Source organism: Bos indicus, chromosome 15, assembly GCF_029378745.1.
Source record: "Bos indicus isolate NIAB-ARS_2022 breed Sahiwal x Tharparkar chromosome 15, NIAB-ARS_B.indTharparkar_mat_pri_1.0, whole genome shotgun sequence".
NCBI classification, from domain to species: Eukaryota; Metazoa; Chordata; class Mammalia; order Artiodactyla; family Bovidae; genus Bos; species Bos indicus.
The window spans coordinates 24,320,160-24,340,910 of record NC_091774.1 but is presented as its reverse complement, the minus strand read 5'-3'; the positions used below and the strand labels follow the sequence as shown (position 1 = coordinate 24,340,910).

Here is a 20,751-nt window from a genome sequence, read left to right as displayed (position 1 = left end):
CTGCTCCAGTCACACAGACATGAGCTGGGAGGGAGCGCAAGGGCTCCTGCAAGTTCGGGGGCAAGTGATTAAAGGTGGAAGGAATCTGGGAATAGAGGGAACTCACTGTGGGGGCTTGAATCCGGGTGCAGTGAGGAGCAGGCTGAGTCTGCTCGAGATACACATGGAGAAAGGGCTGAAAGGAGGCCTCCAGTCAGGGGCCCCTTCCTCAGCTACAATCTCAGTTTGCATCTCCCTGCCCCTCCACCACCCAGGGGACCAGGTTCCTGTCTCCTCTCAAGATCAGAGGGGCAGGTGGCAAGCACAGGGAAGGGGCCCTGCCAGAAGCCCAGGTTCACTTCCAGTAGCCTCTACTCCTTACAGGAAAGGAGACCCCACGTGGTCTAAACTTCCATCTGGGCTCCTGGCTCAGCTCTGCCCAGAATGGCCAGTGAGGGCTCCCTGCCCTCTGGGAGGGCGACGATATCCTGCTTCTGGCTCTGGAGGGCCAGCTGCAAGGGTGTGCAGCTGACCCCGTCCTGGATGTCCAGCTGGGCACCAGCCTTGACCAGCACTTTGAGGATGGCCATGTTTCCCTTCAGGGCGGCCAGGCGGGCAGGGGTCCAGCCCACCTTATTGCAGGCATGCACGTCCACACGGTGCTCCAGGAGGTGGATGACACTCAGGAAGGACCCCCTCTGGACCGCCAGGTGAAGGGGTGTCCAGCCTGACTGCTCAGCGGCACTGGGGTCAGCCCCACATTTCAGCAGAGTGGACACCACCACCTCCGTCTTGTGGCAGGCAGCCAGGTGCAGGGGGGTCCAGTTTGTGCCTCCAGGAACCCCCACATCTGCCTGGCTCTCAGCCAGCAGGTGGATGATCTCCAGGTGGCCCTTGTAGGCTGCTAGATGCAGGGGTGTCCAACCCTGCTGGGTCAGCAGCTCCAGGCTGGCCCCATACCTGAGCAGCATCTTGCAGATAACGTACTTGCCCCTGGCAGGCACAGTGGACAGTGGGCTGTAGCCACTCTGGTCGAGGGCATCAGGGGCTGCCCCACTTTTTAACAGATGTTGGGTGGCCCTCACTTTGCCTCTCTCCACTGCCAGGTGCAGTGGCCTCCTCAGGTTTCTCTGCCAAGCATCCAACTCTGCCCCCTGGGCTGTCGGCAGCTTGACCAGGCTGACATGGCCAAAGTAGGTGGCCACGTGGAGAGGGGTCTTGCCCTCAGCCTCTCGCAGGTTGGGGTCAGCTTGATGGGAGACCAGAAGCCGGGCCACATTCTCAGGGTTGATCTGTGCAGCCAGGTGGAGTGGGGTCCACCCCTCGTGCTCCTGGGCATCACGCGGACCCCCTGGTCCAGGAGCAGATGGGTGGAGTGGTAGTCTCCATTCTGGGCTGAAAAGCCCAAGGGGGCTCAGCCATCCTCATCCACCAGGTTGGCGTCAGTGCCAAGCTCCAGGAGCAGGGCACAGAGGCCTGCTGGTCCTGGGCAGCGATAAGGAGGGGCGGGTAGCCGCAGGCTGTCTGGCAGTCCACGTGGACCTCGTGGGCCAGCAGCACCCTCACCCCCTCCAGGTAGCCCCGGGCCACCAGGAAGTGGAGGGGTGACCTTGTTCTCATAGCTGCACACCTGCTCATCGCTAGGGACCAGGCTCTCACTGTCTGAGAGACGCAGGACCCGCTTCAAATAGTCTCCCGAGTCTGCTGGGAGGAAGACGAGATTGAGAAAAGGACCTCTGACTTTGTCCAGGGGTCATCTCAGCCATCCCCCTATCTCCTGGAAGTATCATCCAGGAACAGAGTTTCCTGGATGGCGTGAGTGCGGGTCCTTTCCCTAGATCCCGGATCTCTACTCAGGCTCCACAGCCCTAGACAGCAGCTGAGTCTGGCAGTTCTTCCTGTAAGGATGAGGCAGAAAGAGATCAGTCCGGAAGCAAACCCTGACTCCACCCCTTAGCACCACGTGCTCTCTGCCTCTTTGAGCCTAGGGGTCCTGATCCTGAAGGAGGACACAAGCAATGCCCACCTCGTGCTATCATCATGAAGACAAATCCTGTAGGTACGAACTTCTGGAGACATGCCTGGCACAAAGTAAATAAATGCAAACTGAAGATAAATTTGTGGTGGCGCTCCATGATATGAACTCCTCCCGAGGCGCTCAGGGACCCGTTTCTTCCTGCTTTACCCAGTGGTGTATTAGAATTAAAAGCAACAATTTCCAAAAAAAAAAAACAAAACCCACAAACAAATGAAAATCACTGCTCAAACCAAACCACAAGAGATTCTGAGTCAATTATTCTAGGGTGGCTCAGGCATCGGGTACTCTTTCATTCCCTCAAGAAATTCCATTATGCCACCAGGATTGAAAACTGATGTTCCCCTTTCCCGGGCCAGGGAGGGAGGAGTCCAGCCTCAAAAGAACACAGTCCTGACGGGGAAGCAGAGCCAGGCCCCCCAGGGGCACGGGCATTTCTGGATCTCAGGGCCGGGTGCCCAGAGAGGGAACACAGACTCCAGGCCTGGGGAGGAGGGTAGGCCAGGGAGGATGGCAGAGGATATGGTTTGAGTCCCCTTTCTCCTCCGCTGTGTGTTCTGGGGTTCCAGCTGAGACCTGCCTGGACTCACCGCTGTCTGTTCAGTTCAGTTGCTCAGTCGTGTTCGACTCTTTGAAACCCCATGAATTGCAGCATGCCAGGCCTCCCTGTCCATCACCAACTCCCTGAGTTTACCCAAACCCATGTCCGTTGAGCCGGTGATGCCATCCAACCATCTTGTCCTCTGTCGTCCCCTTCTCCTCCTGCCCTCAATCTTTCCCAGCATCAGGGTCTTTTCAAATGAGTCAGCTCTTTGCATCAGGTGGCCAAAGTATTGGATCTTCAGCTTCAGCATCAGTCCTTCCAATGAACACTCAGGACTGATCTCCTTTAGGATGGACTGGTTGGATCTCCTTGCAGTCCAAGGGATTCTCAAGAGCCTGTTAGCTCCTGGCAGATCTCCTCACTGACCTGGGGAACCGGAAGACAGGGGGCAGATCAGATGAGAGCTGGGCGGTTCTGGTCCATGTCGGCCTCGCCTCCTCCCTTCACCTCTGAGGATTCTCCTCCCACCTTGCGCCAGGAGACCCCTCCTCTCTCATGCCCACCACCAGCTGTGTCTAGGGGAAGACCCTGAGCTGGGGACGCCCTGCCCAAGAAAGAGTGGCCCAGGGCCTTGGCTGCCCCCTGGGCCACAGGGAAGGCAGGGTGGTGGCCCTGTGGTTTCAACCCAAAGCCCTGCATTAGCTCACGGCTGGTTCCCAGGTGAGGAGGGTAAGGACAACGGATCAGGGATGATGCTGATGGGCAGGGCAGGAAAACGGGGGAGAGCCGCAGGCACCCTCTGCAGGACGGGCCCTGTTTAACCCCACATGCGTCAGGGAGGGCATGTCCTTCTCAGGGGTTCTGAGCCGCGGCCACCACCAGCCCTCAGCGCACCCTCGAGCAAATTAGGAAAAGGTATCCCTGAGTGACTGTGAGGCTTGGCCAGCAGAGCATGCGCTGAGTCTGGTCCCCATCTGCCCCTCAGCCAGGTGGCCTCGTGGGGCACACACACATGCGTGCATCCTCAGTGCCCGCCAGAGACGAAGCCCCGCCCGGGCACATCCGCACCTCCCCGGGGCCGGCCCGCTGCGCAGGACGCTTTCCCGGCCAAGGCCTCGCTCTCACGGTGGGCCACCGGACTCTGGAGCAGCGAAAGCAGCATGTCTGTCTCTGCAATGATGTCAGCTCCAAGAAACAGTAGTGTCCGACTCTTTGCAACCCCATGGACTGTAGCCCGCCAGGCTCCTCTGTCCATGGGATTCTCTGAATACTGGAGTGGGTTGCCATTTCCTTCTTTAGAGGATCTTCCCAACCCAGGGATTGAACCCGGGTCTTCTGCGTTGCAGGCAGATTGTTTACTATCTGAGCTACAGGGAAGTCCCCAAGAAACAAAGACACAGCAAAAGAAGCCACAGGTTGGCCTGAAGTTCTTCCCCATTTTAAATATTTTTCCCTCTACCATGTCCCCTGTACCTCCTTCCAAAACCCAGCCCCGGGCTTAGGGGCACCCACACTTGAGCATCAGGAAGCAGGCAAGCTGGGACCCTGCCTTGGAGGAGTGTGTGTGTGTGTGTGTGTGTGTGCACACGCATGCCCGAGCTTTGCTTTAGTCATGTCTGACTCTTTGAGACTCTATGGACTGTAGCCCACCAGGCTCCTCTGTCCACGGAATTCTCCAGGCAAGAATATTGGAATGGGTTGCCATGTCCTCCTCCAGGAGATCTTCCTGGCCCAGGGATCGAACCGATGTCTCATATGTCTCCTGCACTGGCAGGCAAATTCTTTACCACTAATGCCACCTAGGAAGCCCTTTGAGGGTAGACCTTTTCCATAAAACACAAGGGCAAGACTAGATAATCTTTAAGATGCTCACACTTACACACAAGTGTGCATTTACATCACCTCTAGAGGAGTGGATGATTGCAACATCCATCCATGCCTGTGAGCTTATGGTCTGGGAACATTTTACAAATGAGGACACTGCAGCCTGAGAGGACCCAGGCCAACTGGAGACTCAGAAGCAGCAGAGCCAGGCCCAGTTAGCTTCTGGCAATGAGGGTTTTCTAATTTACCTCCCACAGGGTACACATTAAGCCAAAGAGACCAGACCACAGTCCTCAGCTGCCCCTGGGCCCTCTGCCATCCCCCCACCTCCCACCATACTATGGAGCAGACTCTGCCCTAGTGCCATGCAGGGCTCTCCCTGCAAGTCTTGGGAGTGGCCTGGGGCTTCGGTCATCTCTTCTGGCCCATGGGCACCCCAGCTCTCCCATCCTCATCTAGGTCACTGTGGTGAGAACCTGGAAAGCAGGCTTCTTCTTGGGCTCCTGGTCCCAGCAGCGCCTCATCAGGTCCACCATCTGCTGGGACTCAGCCGACCACTCATCTGAGACAGGCTGCAGGGAGGGCCGCCTGCCTGTGGCCACTTGGATGATGATGGTCATGATGTTGAAGCCTGTGAGAGGAGGCCCAGACTGTGTGGGCGAGGAGGGGCAGAGGGGCTGAGCGGGAGGTCGGGGCTCTGCCCATGCACACAGCAGGGGCTCCATAAATGCACAGTGAGTTAATGCCTAGATTTCAGGCTGACTTGAGGCTTAGATTTGAGCAGCTGGGTCTCTGGACCAGCTCCAGATCCTCCCAGGCCAGGACTGGCCGTGGCCCCTCACTGTGGGCCTTTGCTGTCCAAAGGCAGCCGGACTGACTGGCAGGCCTAGTTACAGGCTTTGATTTTGAACTTTGCTGGATTATCCAAGTTCCCTGACAGTCTGTTTACCTGACACCATGGCAGGGCTCGGGGTGGGAGAGACAGGAAAGAATATTTTGAAGCAAAGGAATCAGAGACAGAAAACATGGTCTGGGCTGAAGTTTGCCCTTTCTTCCACCGACGTGTGAGCCCTAGAAACAGGGGGAGGAAGGTAGGAGGGTGAAGTCCCCAACGTAAACCTGCACCTGCCCCGCCCCCTCCAACCCCCAGCCTCTCACAGTCCCTTCCAGGTCCCCATCTGACGGCGTCACTGCTACCTGCTATCTGGATACGGCTTCTTCTGAGTGAGCATCTCCCAGATCATGATCCCAAAGCTGCAGGCAGGGCAAGTGCGCCCTGAGTGACTTCCTCAGCTAACCAGCCAGAGGGGCCCCATGGAGCACAAAATCCCAGGCAAAGCCTCTCTGGCCGGAGTCCTGCTGCACCCCTCCTCCTCCCACGCGGGCAGGGCGGGGCCAGACATCACCCCTGTCCTGCCCTCTGCACCTTGGGGTCCAGGCATCGTGGTGACAACAAGCTGCTTGCTGGGTATGTGGCTTGGAGCCCCGCCTCCAGCCCACCTGTACACGTCGTATTTGGGCCCTGGGCCCTTGTTACTCTCCAGGAACATCTTGGTGGGGGGCGGGAGGGTGTAGCTGAGGGTGCCCTGCAGAGCTGACCTCTTGATGGACTGCATCTGGGTCGACTGTTCCATCCTCTTGGACAGGCCAAAGTCTGAAACCTGGAAGGAAGCCCAGGGTGGGGATGGGAGGGCAATACAGTTTTGCCTCCAGAAAGCTGCCTGAGTTCCTCATCCCTCCTGCCTTCCTCATTTCCAGTGTTGTGTAGCCACTGAGAGCACAGTCTCTCTCCCATAGCTACCATGGACTACAGGATGACCTCGGACAAGCTACCTTCTCAGAGCCTTCATTTCCTCATCTATAAAATGGGAATAATGTCAGAACTTAACTCATAGTGCTGTTATGAGCATTGAATGAGGAAACATACAAAAAGCACTTAGAACAGTGCCTGGTGCACAGTAAGTACTTGGTAGGTGTGGCCATTACCCAAAGGACCCGGGGATAAAGTTGCTGCCTTTGGTGAGCTTCTGTTCATCCCACTTCCACGGGCCCTGAAGCACTGACACCATGTATATTTATCCCACACTCTGCTTCCATCCATCGATTCATTCATATACCAATTGCCAATTCACTGAATTCCAACTAGGCTGGGTATTGAGAATCAGGCAGCAGATAAGAAAGATGAAACCGGGACTTCCCTGGTGGTCCGGTGGTTGAGAATCCACCTTCCAATGCAGGGGACATGAACTTAATCTCTGGTTGGGGAACCAAGATCCCACATGCTGTGGGGAATCTAAGCCCACGAGCTGCAGCTGCTGAGCCTGTGTGCTCTAGTGGTCTGCGACTAGAAGCCCGCATCCCAAAACTAAAGAAAGCCCCCACGGGCCACAACAAAGAGCCCACAAACCACAGTGAAGACACAGTGCAGCCAGAGAAACCCATTTCTTCTATGAAAGATGAACCCCCCACACCCATTACTCTCCTAAGTGATTATTCAAATAGGGAGTAGAGTTACTATAAATGACTATATACTTACAATTGGGGTTAGCAATGTGAAGAGACAGATACAGTGAGGCTGTATAACAGAGGCATGTGGGAGTGGATCAAGGAAAACTTCCCTGAGGAGGTGTTATTTAAGCTGAGAGCTGAAAGATGAGTAGGCCTTTGCTAGACAAGGAGGGACTGGGGAAACACTGTTCTTGACGGTGGAAACAGAATGTGCAAATTTCCAAGGCAGAAATGAAAGTGTAACATGTCTTAGGAACTGGAAAAAAAAAAAAAAAAAAGGTCATCATGATCCTTCTTAAAAACATCTCACTTACACACATCCTTACTTGAATCAAAGAATGGGATAGAGATGATTCTGTCCGCATTAGAAATGGAAGAATGAGGTCCAAAGAGGGTTATTGCAGGCATCCTGATATGCAGTTTCATGCACCAAATTTCACTATGCATCCATCTGTTTTAGGTGTGATCCCTGCCTTTAGTATTTGTCCATGAAGGGAGCTGCTTAGAACACTTTGACAGGCCAACCAGGCAGTAGATAATCCAGCTTACGTGGAGAAGACTCTGGAGTGACAGGGGACAGATGGGGTCCTCCCCTTGATATGCAAGCAGCTGTCCAGGAGGATGTTGCCTGGCTTGAGGTCCAGATGGAGCAGTGGTGGCTTAATGCTGCGGAGGAAGTTCACGGCCAGGCTGGTCTCACGGATGGTGTGGACCTTGAGCTGCCAGCCGAGGCTGTGAGTGGGAAGCATCTTCTCCAGGGAGTCGTTGGCCATGAACTCCATCACAACACCCAGGGGCTGCCTGCAAACCCCACAGATGGACACGACGTGCTGAAACTTGATCTTCTCCATTTTGGCTGCTTCTTCAATGAGGCAGTTCACATCAGAGCTATGGAGAAAGGGTAGCGAAATATGGAAGCTGGTGACCTTTAATTACAAGAGGAACTAGGACACACAAACTAGGCTTGAGGCCAGGCTGCACAGACGCAGAGACCCCCTTGGGAGCCTGCGAGGTGGTGGAGGAGGACAGAGAGATAGGATCCAGCAACAAAACAGGAAGCGAAGGAGGCTGTCAATTTAGAAGTCAGCCCATTCCACAGAAGCAGCCACAAAAAGCCTGCTGTTTATTCTGGCTACCTATATATGTCTATCTCCCACAGGAGACCACAAGCCCATGGAGGACCAAACATGCCTCCTGCTTCTGTTTTAAAATATTTATCGAGGTACCAGCTCACACCAATCAGAACGACCATCATTAAAAATGTGTACAAATAGCAAATGCTGGAGAGGATGTGGAAAAAAGAGAACCCTCCTATACTGTTGGTGGGAATGTAAGTTGGTGCAGCCACTGTGGAAAGCAGTACGGAGGTTCCTCAAAAAGCTAAAAACTACCAAACAATCTGGCAATCCCACTCCTGGGCATATATTCAGACAAAACTATAACTCAGATACATGCACCCCTATGTTCATATCAGCACTATCCACAATAGGCAAGATACGGAAAGAACATAAACATCCATCAACAGATGAGTGGATAAAGAAGATGTGGCACCTATATACAGTGGGATAGTACTCAGCCGTAAACATGAGAGAATGCCATTTGCAGCAACATGGATGCAGCTAGAGATTATCATACTGACCGAAGTCAGAAAGAGAAAGACAAATGCATATGATATCACTTATATGTGGAACCTAAAATATGATGAAAATGAACTTATCTATGAAACAGAAACAGAATCATGGACATGGAGAACAGACCAGTGGTTTCCAAGGGGAAGAGGGTTCGTAGAGGGATGGAGTAGAAGGCTGGGTTAGCAGATGTAAGCTTTTATATATAGAAACGATAGACGATAAGGTCCTACTATAGCACAGACAACTATATTCAATATCCTATGATAAACCATAATGGAAAAGAATATTTAGAAAAAGCATGTGTATATATATATATATATATATATATGTAACTGAGTCACTTTGCTGTATAGCAGAAATTAACATGACATTGTAAATTAACCATACTTCAATAAAAATATGGATGAATATCATTTATTGCCTTTTTTATTATGAAAGTAATATATATATATATATATATATGTATGCATACACACATACCTTGTAGAATATCATGGGACTAGAAAAGAAAATTAGGGAATTCCCTGGTGGTCCCATGGTTAGCACTCAGCGCATTCACTGTGGGACCTAGGTTCAATCCCTGACTGGGGAACTAAGATCCCACAAGCCACATGGCATGGCCCCCTCCCCCCACCAATTAAATCATCAGTAACCCAACCTTCTAGAGTCGGCCTCTGTTAATAATTTACTATATTCTTTTACAATACATTGCAAGGAGCCTTTCTTCTCTTCTCCCTCCCTGTCCCTCTTTCCTCCTCCACTCTCCCTTGCCATCACATAGTGTGGGCTGTTTTTGACCTGCTTTTCCCTGTCAGGGTAGCATGAGCATGTTCTGAATCACTATTCTCCCGAAGCGAGCTCTGTAATGGCTGTATGGGATTCCATTTTGGAGATGAACTATAATTATTCATCTTTGTACTCGTCACAGCACATGGCCACGCATAGCACAAGGCATCTTTGCTGAATTGAAGTCAGGACTGAAGGGAAAGCCTTACAGAATAAGCATTTGCAAAACTTTTCGCTCTTTTCACTGTCCATGCACTCAGAACAGAAAATATGCAAATTGTTATAGATTGTTTGGGGATGGTGGGGATGAAGATTAAGGAGAAATGACATGTTTTCAAAAAAAGCAAAGTATTTGAAAAGCTGCGCTGGGATTGCAGTCAAAGGTTGCTGGAAATGTATTCATAGGGCCTCCCTGGGAAGCCAGCCAGTGTTGCCTCACCTCCGGGAAAAGGCACCTGCTCCCCCCAACCCCCCACAACTGGACAGGTTGGCTGGTCCAGGTTTAGGCCTTCTTGTCTTCTCTACTATTCAAGAGAGCTCCCTGCCGCTCCCCCAACCTCTGTAATGTTTTTTTTTTTTTTTTAATCTGTCTCCTCTTGTCCTTTTGAGATCGTAAGAATTGAGAAGACATCCATCACGAGGTGGAAAAAACACGGGATCTGGGGCTGCATTGCCTTGCTTTCCAATCCCAATTTCATCTCTGTATGACCTCGAACAAGCGAACTCTGGGTTTCAGTCTGTTAACTGTAAAATGGGAACAACAGGGACAGGCACAACTCCCCTTGACACCTAGACTGCTTGAAAGTGTTTGCGACACCTAGTGTCTCTCTTTTCCTCCCCTTCCCCACCCTTCCATCTGGTTTCCGGTCCTAATATCTCACTGATCAGTTATTACTATAGCCTACAGGCAACTTTTTGTTCTTGGCGCGGGATTGGTCCCTCCTTTGCAGGTTCCTGTTCTGTTACTTGATCACTAACTAGACCCAGTTCCAGTGTCTCCAGCCAACCTCAGCATCTCCAGCTGGGTATTCACACTTAAAGTGTCTAAAACTGAACCCCCGATTCTCTCTTCAAACCCACTCCCTGCTCAGCCTTCTCCATCTCAGTGAATGGGCTCCATCCCTCTAGTCTTCAAAGATCTTGATTATCCTGGACTCCTCTCTTCCTCTCCTTCCCACAAGCTGCTCCTTGGCACATCCCATCAGTGCTACCTTCAAAATACAGCGAGAATCTGGGGTAAGGGGGAAGGAATTAACTGGGAGTTTAGGATTGACATATACACAGTGCATATTTGCATGCTAAATTTGCTTCATTCATATCCAACTCTTTGGGATCCCATGGACTGTAACCCGCCAGGCTCCTCTGCCCATGGGATTCTCCAGGCAAGAATACTGGAAAGGGTTGCTGTGCCCTCCTCCAGGGGATCTTCTCGACCCAAGGACCAAACCTGTGTCTCTTACATCTCCTGCATTGGCAGGTAAGTTCTTTACCACTAGTGCCACCTGGGAAGCCCCATATACACACTGCTGCTGCTAAGTCACTTCAGTAGTGTCCAACTCTGTGTGACCCCATAGACGGCAGCCCACCAGGTTCCCCGACCCTGGGATTCTCCAGGCAAGAACACAGGAGTGGGTTGCCATTTCCTTCTCCAATGCATGAAAGTGAAAAGTGAAAGTGAAGTCGCTCAGTCATGTCTGACTCTTCTAGACCCCATGGACTGCAGCCTACCAGGCTCCTCCGTCCATGGGATTTTCCAGGCAAGAGTACTGGAGTGGGGTGCCATTGCCTTCTCCACATATACACACTACTACATTTAAAATAGTGGGCTTCCCAGGTGTAGATAGTGATTAAGAATCCCCCTGCCAATACAGGAGACCTAAAAGATGAAGGTTTGATCCCTGGGTCAGGAAGATCCCCTTGGAGGAGTACATGGCTACTCACACCAGTATTCTTGCCTGGAGAATCTTGCATGGGCAGAGGAGCCTGCGGGCTACGGTCCATAAGGTCGCATAGAGTCAGACATGACTGAAGTGACTTAGCACACACAACGCACACACATTTAAAATAGATAACCAAAATACCCAAACATAAAACAGAGGCAATATTGTAACAAATTCTATAAAGATTTTTTAAATGGTCCACATCCAAAAAAATCTTAAAAAAGAAGAAAAAAAGATAACCAAGGAAGACCTGTGGTATAGCTCAGGGAACTCTGCTCAATATTCATATCTGCAATAATCTAAATGGAGAAAGAATTTGAGAAAGAAAAGATATATGCACGTGTATAAGTGAATCACTTTGCCACACACATGAAACTAACACAACACTGTTAATCAACTGTTTGTGTGGTGTGTGTTTAGTCGCTCAGTTGTGTCTGACTCTTTGTGACCCCATAGACTGTAGCCCACCAGGCTCCTCTGTCCATGGGATTCTCCAGGCAAAAATACTGGAGTAGGTTGCCATGCCCTCCTTCAGCAAGAAAACCCTACCCTTCTTTAATTTTTCGTGAGTTCAGTATAAGCTGGACTGCTCAAATGGCTTTGGTAGTTTGTTTTTTAAAGGTATCTGGGTACAAACCCTAGGATATGGACCCACGCAAAGAGCAGAAGCGTTCCTGTGACATTCTGCTTATCCATTTGTTATAAGCGTTATAACAAATGTATAAGCAAAAACAGAATTATAAGCATTGTTAGATTTTCATGTAGGTCTCCTGCAGCTCCTGCTTTGGCAGGTGGATTCTTTACCACTGAGTCACCATGGAAGCATATGTGTTGCATTCATCATTATATTCATTATATCTTAGAGTCCAGCACAGCACCTGCCACATAATAGGTGAGCAATAAACATTCATCAAGAGGACAAATGAATGAAAAGATGGAAGGAGGATCCAGTGAAGTCATACTCATAAAACTCCTAGGAGAGCACTCCACAGTCGGCAGGTGCTAATTACTGTAAATAAATCTCTTAGTCCTTTGGGATTGGGAAGGGACTTGAGATGGGGGTTACTGTCAATGTCTCCTGAGTAGTCTTATCAATGCCATCTGTTTCCTCTTGCTCTTTGCTTCAAAGGTTGTAAATGATCTGGACAGATTCTAGAATAATCTGACTCTACTCCCAAGCCAGGATGTTGAGGGAGTCAGATCGGTGACTCTGGGACTGTCTCACTTTGCCCTTATTCGTTAAGCAGGAAGGGGTCTGGGAACTAGAAAGGAACTTGGCTGTGTGGGATGGGAGGCTGTGTCTTGGGAGCTTGTGTAGTGACCATAGAGAATGTCCAGAAAAGATGCCACACTGTCCCCCACATCCCCAAGGACCTCCAGTTGTATCCCAGGAGCCTTGGGAGGAGGATATGGTGATCATCTCAGACTTCGCATCCCAAAGTGTCTCCTCCACGGCTGCACTAGGGGCCAGTGCACAGCCAAGTACTGGCCAGTTTGGTAGGAATGGGACTGGAGCTGCATCTCAGTGGGAAGGCAGAGATGGGTGGAAGCATTGCGGGAGAGGTAGCACCAGGGAAAAGGAGGCCTCCAGGGAGAGGCCACAGCGTGTATCATGGGACTTGGGAGGAGCCAGAGAGAAAAACGACAGAGACTGTAGCATGTCAGGCTTGGGCAACTGGCAGTGCCAGTGTGACAGCTGGTAGATGAGTGGGCTGGGCAGGTTCTCAGGCCAGTAGGCTGGCAGCCTCCACCTTCCAAGCCCCTTCCAGCCTGCACTGGCAGAGGGGATAAGGCACTTCCCCCCAGGTCACAGAGCATCACTGAGCCAAGTGCCACAGCTCTTCAGCAAACCCAGCCCTGCCTGCCTGCCCTGTGGGTTCAGGGGTGGGTAGGAGGGCGGCAGAGGGCCAGAGCCGACACCCCGAAGGAAGGTGAGGCTGGAAAACAGGAGGCCAGACCCGACCGGGAGGTCGGATTGAACAAAGGCATCTTGCCGGTAGTTCCTGCTCACTTTTGACCTCCGTGGATTTCAACAAACAGGTCTGGGTCCACAGACAGAGCCGAGCGTATTTCAGAGACGATGGAAAGAGGCAGGCTGTGCCTGGGGGAGGTCAGGCCACTGGACAGAGTTTCCAGAGGCGGAAAGGACCATGCTCAGTCTCAGACCGGCTGCCTGGTCCTCGCTCCCCGGGCCTCAGTTTCCCCTCCCCTAAAGGAACTGAAAGCTCGGCGAAAGGAGCGGGGTGGGGCGGGCAGGCAGGCGGGGGCCTGGGGGCCTCGAGCGGGAGGCCGGGGAGCTCTCCACGGCGCACTCGGTCCGCCGGCGCTGCTGCGGAGCCTGGGACAGCCTGCGAAGCCGCCACTCGCCCCTCGGCGCCGGTCGGCCTCGAAGTCGTCGCGGGTGAAGGCGGGGAAGTCGCCCGGCCGCCGCTCCCCGCGCGCGGCCACGGCGTCGGCGCGGCCCGGGCTCTTGGCGCCCCGCGCGCTCCGCGCCGGGCTGCTCCCTGCGCCGCGGGTCCCTGAGCGGGGGGCGCTGGGCAGGCGGCGGCCCTCCCTCCTTCCCGCTCTGGAGTGAGGAGACACCGGCCCTGCCCTGTGAAGGCTGAGGAAACCCATCCGAGCCCTGAGGCCCCGGCAGCGATGGCAGCCCAGTCAAGGAAGGGGGCTCCCTCCTCGCGCAGCACCCTCCCCGCGCAGCACCCTCCCCGCGCAGCACCCTCCCCGCGCAGCACCCTCCCCGCGCAGCACCCTCCCCGCGCAGCACCCTGAGAGGCCCTGCCCCGCCCCGGCATCCCGCCCTCAAACACGTCCTCAGTCTCAGCCTGTGGTGTTTTTTTTTCCCCTCCCCCAGCTCGAGTCTGGGCAGGGGCTGCAAGAGGAAGGCATCCTGAAGTTGGAAGCGGAGTCTGGACTGGACCATTCGGTCCTCTTTGATGTAGACCTAACTCTGTGCGAAAGTTGATTCATTCATTTATGCAACTCATATATGTCCTGAAAGAAAGTGAAGTCGTTTAGCCATGTCCGACTCTTTGCGACTCCGTGGACTGTAGCCTATGAGGCTCCTCCTTCCATGGGATTTTCCAGGCAAGAGTACTGGAGTGGGTTGCCATTTCCTTCTTCAGGGGATCTTCCCAACCCAGGGATCTAACCTGGGTCTCCCGCATTGCAGGCAGACGCTCGGTATGTCCCGAGGGTTTATAAAAAGTTCAGGGCTGTGCTGGGGGTCTCCATTGTAGAGTGTGGGGACCTGGAACCCACCCCTTCATAACAAATACGGAGTAAAAAAGTTGTAATGGAGATTTTCTGGTCTGAATCTGTTGGCCTGACTGACTTAGTGCTCCCTTTGTTATGGTTGACTTTTTGTTAGTCAGTCTCTGCATGCAAAAGGTCACCCAATGGGGTCAGGACCCTTGGGGTGAGGGACTGGAGCTCTGTCGAAGGGAGCTCCCCTTCCTGGCATGACTTTTGGCCCCAGCCTCAGAAGGATGAGCACCGGGGCTGGGGTTGATCACCCGGGGAGGTGAATTCTTTGGTCCAGTTCTGGGGGTGGCTTGTTGCTGGGGTGGGGGTGGGGGTCAGAGGTAAGGCTCAGGGAGCATGTGGAGCATACTGGGGTCCCCGTCTGCTGGGAGGAGGGGCAACCTAGGAGCTGAGGACCGCAGAGCAGTGTGGGGCAGTGGAGGAACCAGGCCAAGGCTCAGTGCGGAGACTTGGGGCAGGAAGGGGAGAAAATGCACCTGCAGAGGCCAACGTGGCTGCTGGGGGGGAGGGGAAGCCATCCTGCGGGGAGTTAGCCAAGGGCAGGGCCAGGGGTTGGCCCAGGGAAGCACATCTGGGTGGACTCCCCTTCCTTTCTCCTAATTCCCTACTTCCTTCCTCCTTCCCTGCATCCACCGTGGGAGGTCCCTTGGTCCCTCTGGGGATAAAGTGAGGATAGAGGATACCTGGTGCTGAGTCTGGAGTAGGGGTGGGGGGTGCCTCTAGGTCTTCGGTCCATGGGCTTGCCCTCTCACCTGCGAGACCCCGAGAGCAGGGAAAATTATAAGTGCTTAAACAGGTGGCTCTCCCAGGGCCATTCCAGGGCAGGTGGTGCTAAAGGAACTGTCGCAGGGCAGTGCAGGGTAGGTCACTTCTCACCTGCAACCGGGCAGGTGAGCCAGAGTCCACAGGGAACCTCCCAGAGTGAACATCCTCAAGTTTGAGGAGCCCACCTACCACAGGAGGACACGCTTGCCTTTGAGTCCATCCTTGACTCCTTCCAGACTCCTGGGGAACAGCATGGGCGTGATAGGTGAGTAGGAACCCCAGGCTGGAGCTGGGACACTTGCTCTTCCCATAACAATTGACCTGCCCGTCCCACCCAGGGTGAATTCTGGTGAGCAGAGTGGAGAACTGAAGGTTGGCCTGGAGATCGTGCCACTGTTGAGCCTTAACTTTGTCCCAGGATCAGTAGCTCTTTTATCTACTGTGCATACTTTATAGATATGATCTTGTTTAAATCCACAACAACATTATGAGGTTTAATATCTCCATATTTGTGAGGGATAAGAAGACTAAGCTTAAAGACAGTAAATAGTGAATGGCCACATAGCTAGTAAGTGGGAGCTGAGATTCAGTCCCGGGTCTGTTTGGTCCCTGTGGAAAGGGCTGGGCATAACGGAGCCTTTAAAGGATATGGCAGAAAAGGGGCAATGGGTGTCATGCTGTCTGGAAGAGGGTGGAAGTGATGGAAACTGCTTCTAGAACAGGAGATGCACCCTAATTACAATGTCAGAGGGAGGCCCTGGCTTGCTTTGGCAGGAGTGAGACAGTCCGATGGAACTTACTGTCCCTGGAGCAGCCGTGCCTGCTCCTAACAAATCTCAGACCCTCCCCAGGAAAGCCCGAAGATGACAGAGGACATTACTATCAGAAGATCAGGAGACCAAGGAGATGCTTCTCACCTTCTGCTGGGTGAGTGAGCATGGAGGTTGAGAAAGTAGCCCACTGGACCTAAGGAAGGATGACTCTCTGACCTTCAACATGATCTGTCTGGGCCATTGGATGACATTCCAGGGTCGAATGGCCTGAATCAGTTAAGGTAGTTCTCCTTAACTGATCAGTAAAGGATCAGTTATACTTGAAGTGGCTCTCCAGGGAGAGCAAGAAACCAGAAGCTGCCACTGGCCCTCTGCAGGGACGGGAATCATAGGAATGCTTGAGCATCGTCCCTGTGGGAGAAGACACCCAGGGCTCAAGGCAGACTGCCAGGGTCCTGAATTAAACTCATCTCCTGTTCTTTACAGGGTGGGTAGAAGGATAGGAAGGACCCAGGAGGTGTTGACCTATCTGTTGAAACAGCCAAGCTGAGGGATCAGGCACCTCTGCTTCTGAAGAGCCTGGCAAAATAGATATGCACATGTACCTCATCCCTGGGGGTTCAGTGGTAGAGAATCTGCCCTCAATATTGCAGATGCAGGTTTGATCCCTGGGTTGGGCATCCCTGGTTTGATCCCTGCCTTCCCTAGAGAAGGGAATGGCAACCCACTCCATTATTCTTGCCTGGAGAATTCCATGGACAGAGAAGCCTGGTGGGCTACAGTCCATGGGGTTGTAAAGAATAGGACGTGACTAACACTTTCACTTTTCACAAAATAGATATGTTCTTCCAGTGGGGCTTCCTTTACCTCTGTAAAGTGAGTGAGGACAAAAGCCTAGTAGTCTTTGGAAAAACTCTGAGAGAAGTAAGGGGAGGGGTCCTTCTTGAATGCAAAGTCACAGTGGCACAGAGTTCCTGGATCTGTCATTAATAGGTGGGCTGATGCTTCGAGATTTGGGAAAACCCAAAGTCAATTTAGAGATTGCTGATTTTTTCCCCAGCGGTCTGAATGCAGAAGCTCCGAGGTCCTGCCTGCCTGGGAGGTTCACAACCAGTGGGTAGAGAGCAGAGAGCTGGAGAGGAAAGCTCCACCTTCACTGCCCTCGACCCATGAAAGGAAATGGGTGTGATGAATGGAAATGAACTAGGTAGAATAGTCTGACCATGGTTCAGTCCCACCAGAAAGAGCAAGAAGTATGTTCTAACCATAGGCATTGTGCTCCAAGATGCTCTCAGTTCTTCTTATTGACTCTCTCAGTATATTTTATTTTAGAAGATCAGGGATGAAAATTTTTCTGGACTCAGAATTATTAAATGAGTCAACATTTAATGTGTGTGTGTGTGTGTTTGTTCTAGGGGAGTGGGGGGCTACCATCCCCAGATAAGTGAAGTGAGCTGGAGGTGCAGTTCTGCAATACTCTGGAAGATGCTGAAATCCGATGTGAGCCTTTCTCCAGACTGGAGTGACAAGCTCTTCGCATGCAGGGAAGTTCCCCAGTCAGTCCGCATTCTGCGCCCTGCAACGTGTCACAGGACACCTGGACCGGTTCAGGCAGGCTCCAACCTCTGGTAGCCCGTGACCTGAGGTGAGGGCAGGGTTGGTCAAGATGAAGGAATGTGTTCAGGAAACTGGGATGTCTGCTCAGGAAAAAGATTCTCCCAGAGAGAAGGGGTGGAATGAGGCAGTGGCAACAGGGCTTAAATGTAAGAGCACATGAATCAGGAAGCGTGTGGGCATCTATGTCGCATCGGTCGTGTCCAACTCTCTGTGACCTTATGGACTGTAGCCCTCTAGGCTTGGTCCATGGGATCCTCCAGGAAAGAATACTGGAGTGGGTTGTCATGCTCTCCTCTAGGGGATCTTCCCAACACAGAGTTGGAACCCTCCTCTCCTATGTCTCCTGCAGGTGGTTCTTTACCACTAGCGCCACCTGGGAAGCCCATGAGTCAGGAAGACCTGCATTCAAACCATAAATTTTTCCTCCCACCTATCAGCAGTTGGGTCCTGGTCACATTACTAAATCTCTCTAGGTTCCTCCATCTGTGAAATGGGATGACAATATATACTCATTTTATATTTTATATTTATATGCAGTTATATATATTTATGGAGAAGGCACTGGCACCCCACTCCAGTACTCTTGCCTGGAAAATCCCATGGACAGAGGAGCCTGGTAGGCTGCAGTCCATGGGGTCGCACAGAGTCGGACATGACTGAGCGATTTCACTTTGACTTTTCACTTTCATGCATTGGAGGAGGAAATGGCAACCCACTCCAGTGTTCTTGCCTGGAGAATCCCATGGACAGAGGAGCCTGGTGGGCTGCCGTCTATGGGGTCACACAGAGTCAGACACGACTGAAGCGACTTAGCAGCAGCATATATATTTATATTATTATATTATACTCAATTTAATAAAACTCATATAATAAAAAAAACTCATTTCAGAAGGTTGCTATAAGGATTAAGCTTTAAATATACACCTAAATGAACACCCATAGGCAAAAAATGAACTAACCTAAATCTCACATTATCCAAAAGTTAACTCAAAATGGATCATTGGAGATAGGCAGGCACCTGGCACTCCTTGCTGCAGTGTTTACACTTGGAGAAATGTCTCCTAAAGCAACAAAATACAAAGAAAGGGACTTAAAATAAGTGCAAACATCTTGTAGTTGGTGCAAATTATGAAGAGATTAAAAAAAGACCAAAAGCCCAAATACCCCCTTCTAAGGTGTGGAGAGCAAAAGCAGGGTACTATGCGGGATCCCCACACAGGGCACCACCAAGGGGGTGGGCAGACCACCTGAGCCACCTTCTGGCCCAACCCATGGATTCACCCCTACCCTGGAGAGCAAGCAAGGGAAACTGGTACTTGTTTTCATTCCTTGGTGCTCTAGGAAGAGTCTCAATAAAGCCTTGCCTGAATTCCTCACCTGGCCTCGTCAATTTCATTTGATTAAAGTGTTGAAGAACCCAGGTGAGTAACACATTGACTTAACTATAAAATGTAAAACTATGAAACTTTTAGTAAAAGAAAGAAAATAGATGAAAATCTTCTGAACCTAGGGTTAGGCAAAAAGTTCTTAGACTAAACAGCAAAAGCAGAATCCACAAAAGGAAAAATGGAGAAATTGAACTTATTCAAAATTAAATGCTTTCCCTGTGTGAAAGATTCTGTGGTGAGGATGACAAGTCAAGATGCAGATGAAGATAAAATACTTGCAAACCATATATTTTACAAAGTGCTAGCTTTTTAGAATATATACAGAATTTTCCAAACTCAACAGTAAAAAAAAAAAGCTATCCAATTAGAAAATGGAAATAAGACATGAACAGAGGTTTGTGACATTGTACAGGAGACAGGGATCAAGACCATCCCCATGGAAAAGAGATGCAAAAAAGCAAAATGGCTGTCTGGGGAGGCCTTACAAATAGCTGTGAAAAGAAGAGAAGTGAAAAGCAAAGGAGCAAAGGAAAGATATAAGCATCTGAATGCAGAATTCCAAAGAATAGCAAGAAGAGATAAGAAAGCCTTCTTCAGAGATCAATGCAAAGAAATAGAGGAAAACAACAGAATGGGAAAGACTAGAGATCTCGTCAAGAAAATCAGAGATACCAAGGGAACATTTCATGTAAAGATGGGCTCGATAAAGGACAGAAATGGTATGGACCTAACAGAAGCAGAAGATATTAAGAAGAGATGGCAAGAATACACAGAAGAACTGTACAAAAAAGATTTTCACGACCTAGATAATCATGATGGTGTGATCACTGACCTAGAGCCAGACATCCTGGAATGTGAAGTTAAGGGGGGCCTTAGAAAGCATCACTATGAACAAAGCTGGTGGAGGTGATGGAATTCCAGTTGAGCTATTTTAAATCCTGAAAGATGATGCTGTGAAAGTGCTGCACTCAATATGCCAGCAAATTTGGAAAACTCAGCAGTGGCCACAGGACTGGAAAAGGTCAGTTTTCATTCCAATCCCAAAGAAAGGCAATGCCAAAGAATGCTCAAACTACCGCACAATTGCACTCATCTCACACGCTAGTAAAGTAATGCTCAAAATTCTCCAAGCCAGGCTTCAGCAATATGTGAACCGCGAACTTCCTGATGTTCAAGCTGGTTTTAGAAAAGGCAGAGGAACCAGAGATCAAATTGCCAACATCTGTTGGATCATGGAAAAAGAAAGAGCGTTCCAGAAAAACATCTATTTCTGCTTTATTGACTATGCCAAAGCCTTTGACTGTGTAGATCACAATAAACTGTGGAAAATTCTGAAAGAGATGGGAATACCAGACCACCTGACCTGCCTCTTGAGAAATCTGTATGCAGGTCAGGAAGCAACAGTTAGAACTGGACATGGAACAACAGACTTGTTCCAAATAGGAAAAGGAGTATGTCAAGGCTGTATATTGTCACCCTGCTTATTTAACTTCTATGCAGAGTACATCATGAGAAATGCTGGGCTGGAAGAAGCACAAGCTGGGATCAAGATTGCCAGGAGAAATATCAATAACCTCAGATATGCAGATGACACCACCCTTATGGCAGAAAGTGAAGAGGAATTAAAAAGCCTCTTAATGAAAGTGAAAGTGGAGAGTGAAAAAGTTGGCTTAAAGCCCAACATTCAGAAAACGAAGATC

The 20,751-nt window shown here is 51.0% G+C and overlaps 1 protein-coding gene across 1 annotated transcript; it reads right to left on the bottom strand.

Annotated features, from left to right (window-relative positions):
- Positions 1 to 383: 383 nt before the first annotated feature.
- Positions 384 to 13,863, bottom strand: ANKK1 (ankyrin repeat and kinase domain containing 1). The gene is given in 14 exon segments (XM_019974181.2): positions 384 to 1,324; positions 1,327 to 1,455; positions 1,458 to 1,579; positions 1,581 to 1,680; positions 2,954 to 2,984; positions 3,087 to 3,313; positions 3,627 to 3,699; positions 4,859 to 5,018; positions 5,592 to 5,636; positions 5,883 to 6,043; positions 7,469 to 7,778; positions 13,259 to 13,348; positions 13,479 to 13,599; positions 13,602 to 13,863. Coding segments are annotated over 14 exon segments (2,772 nt in total).
- Between the last annotated feature and the right edge of the window lie 6,888 nt (positions 13,864 to 20,751).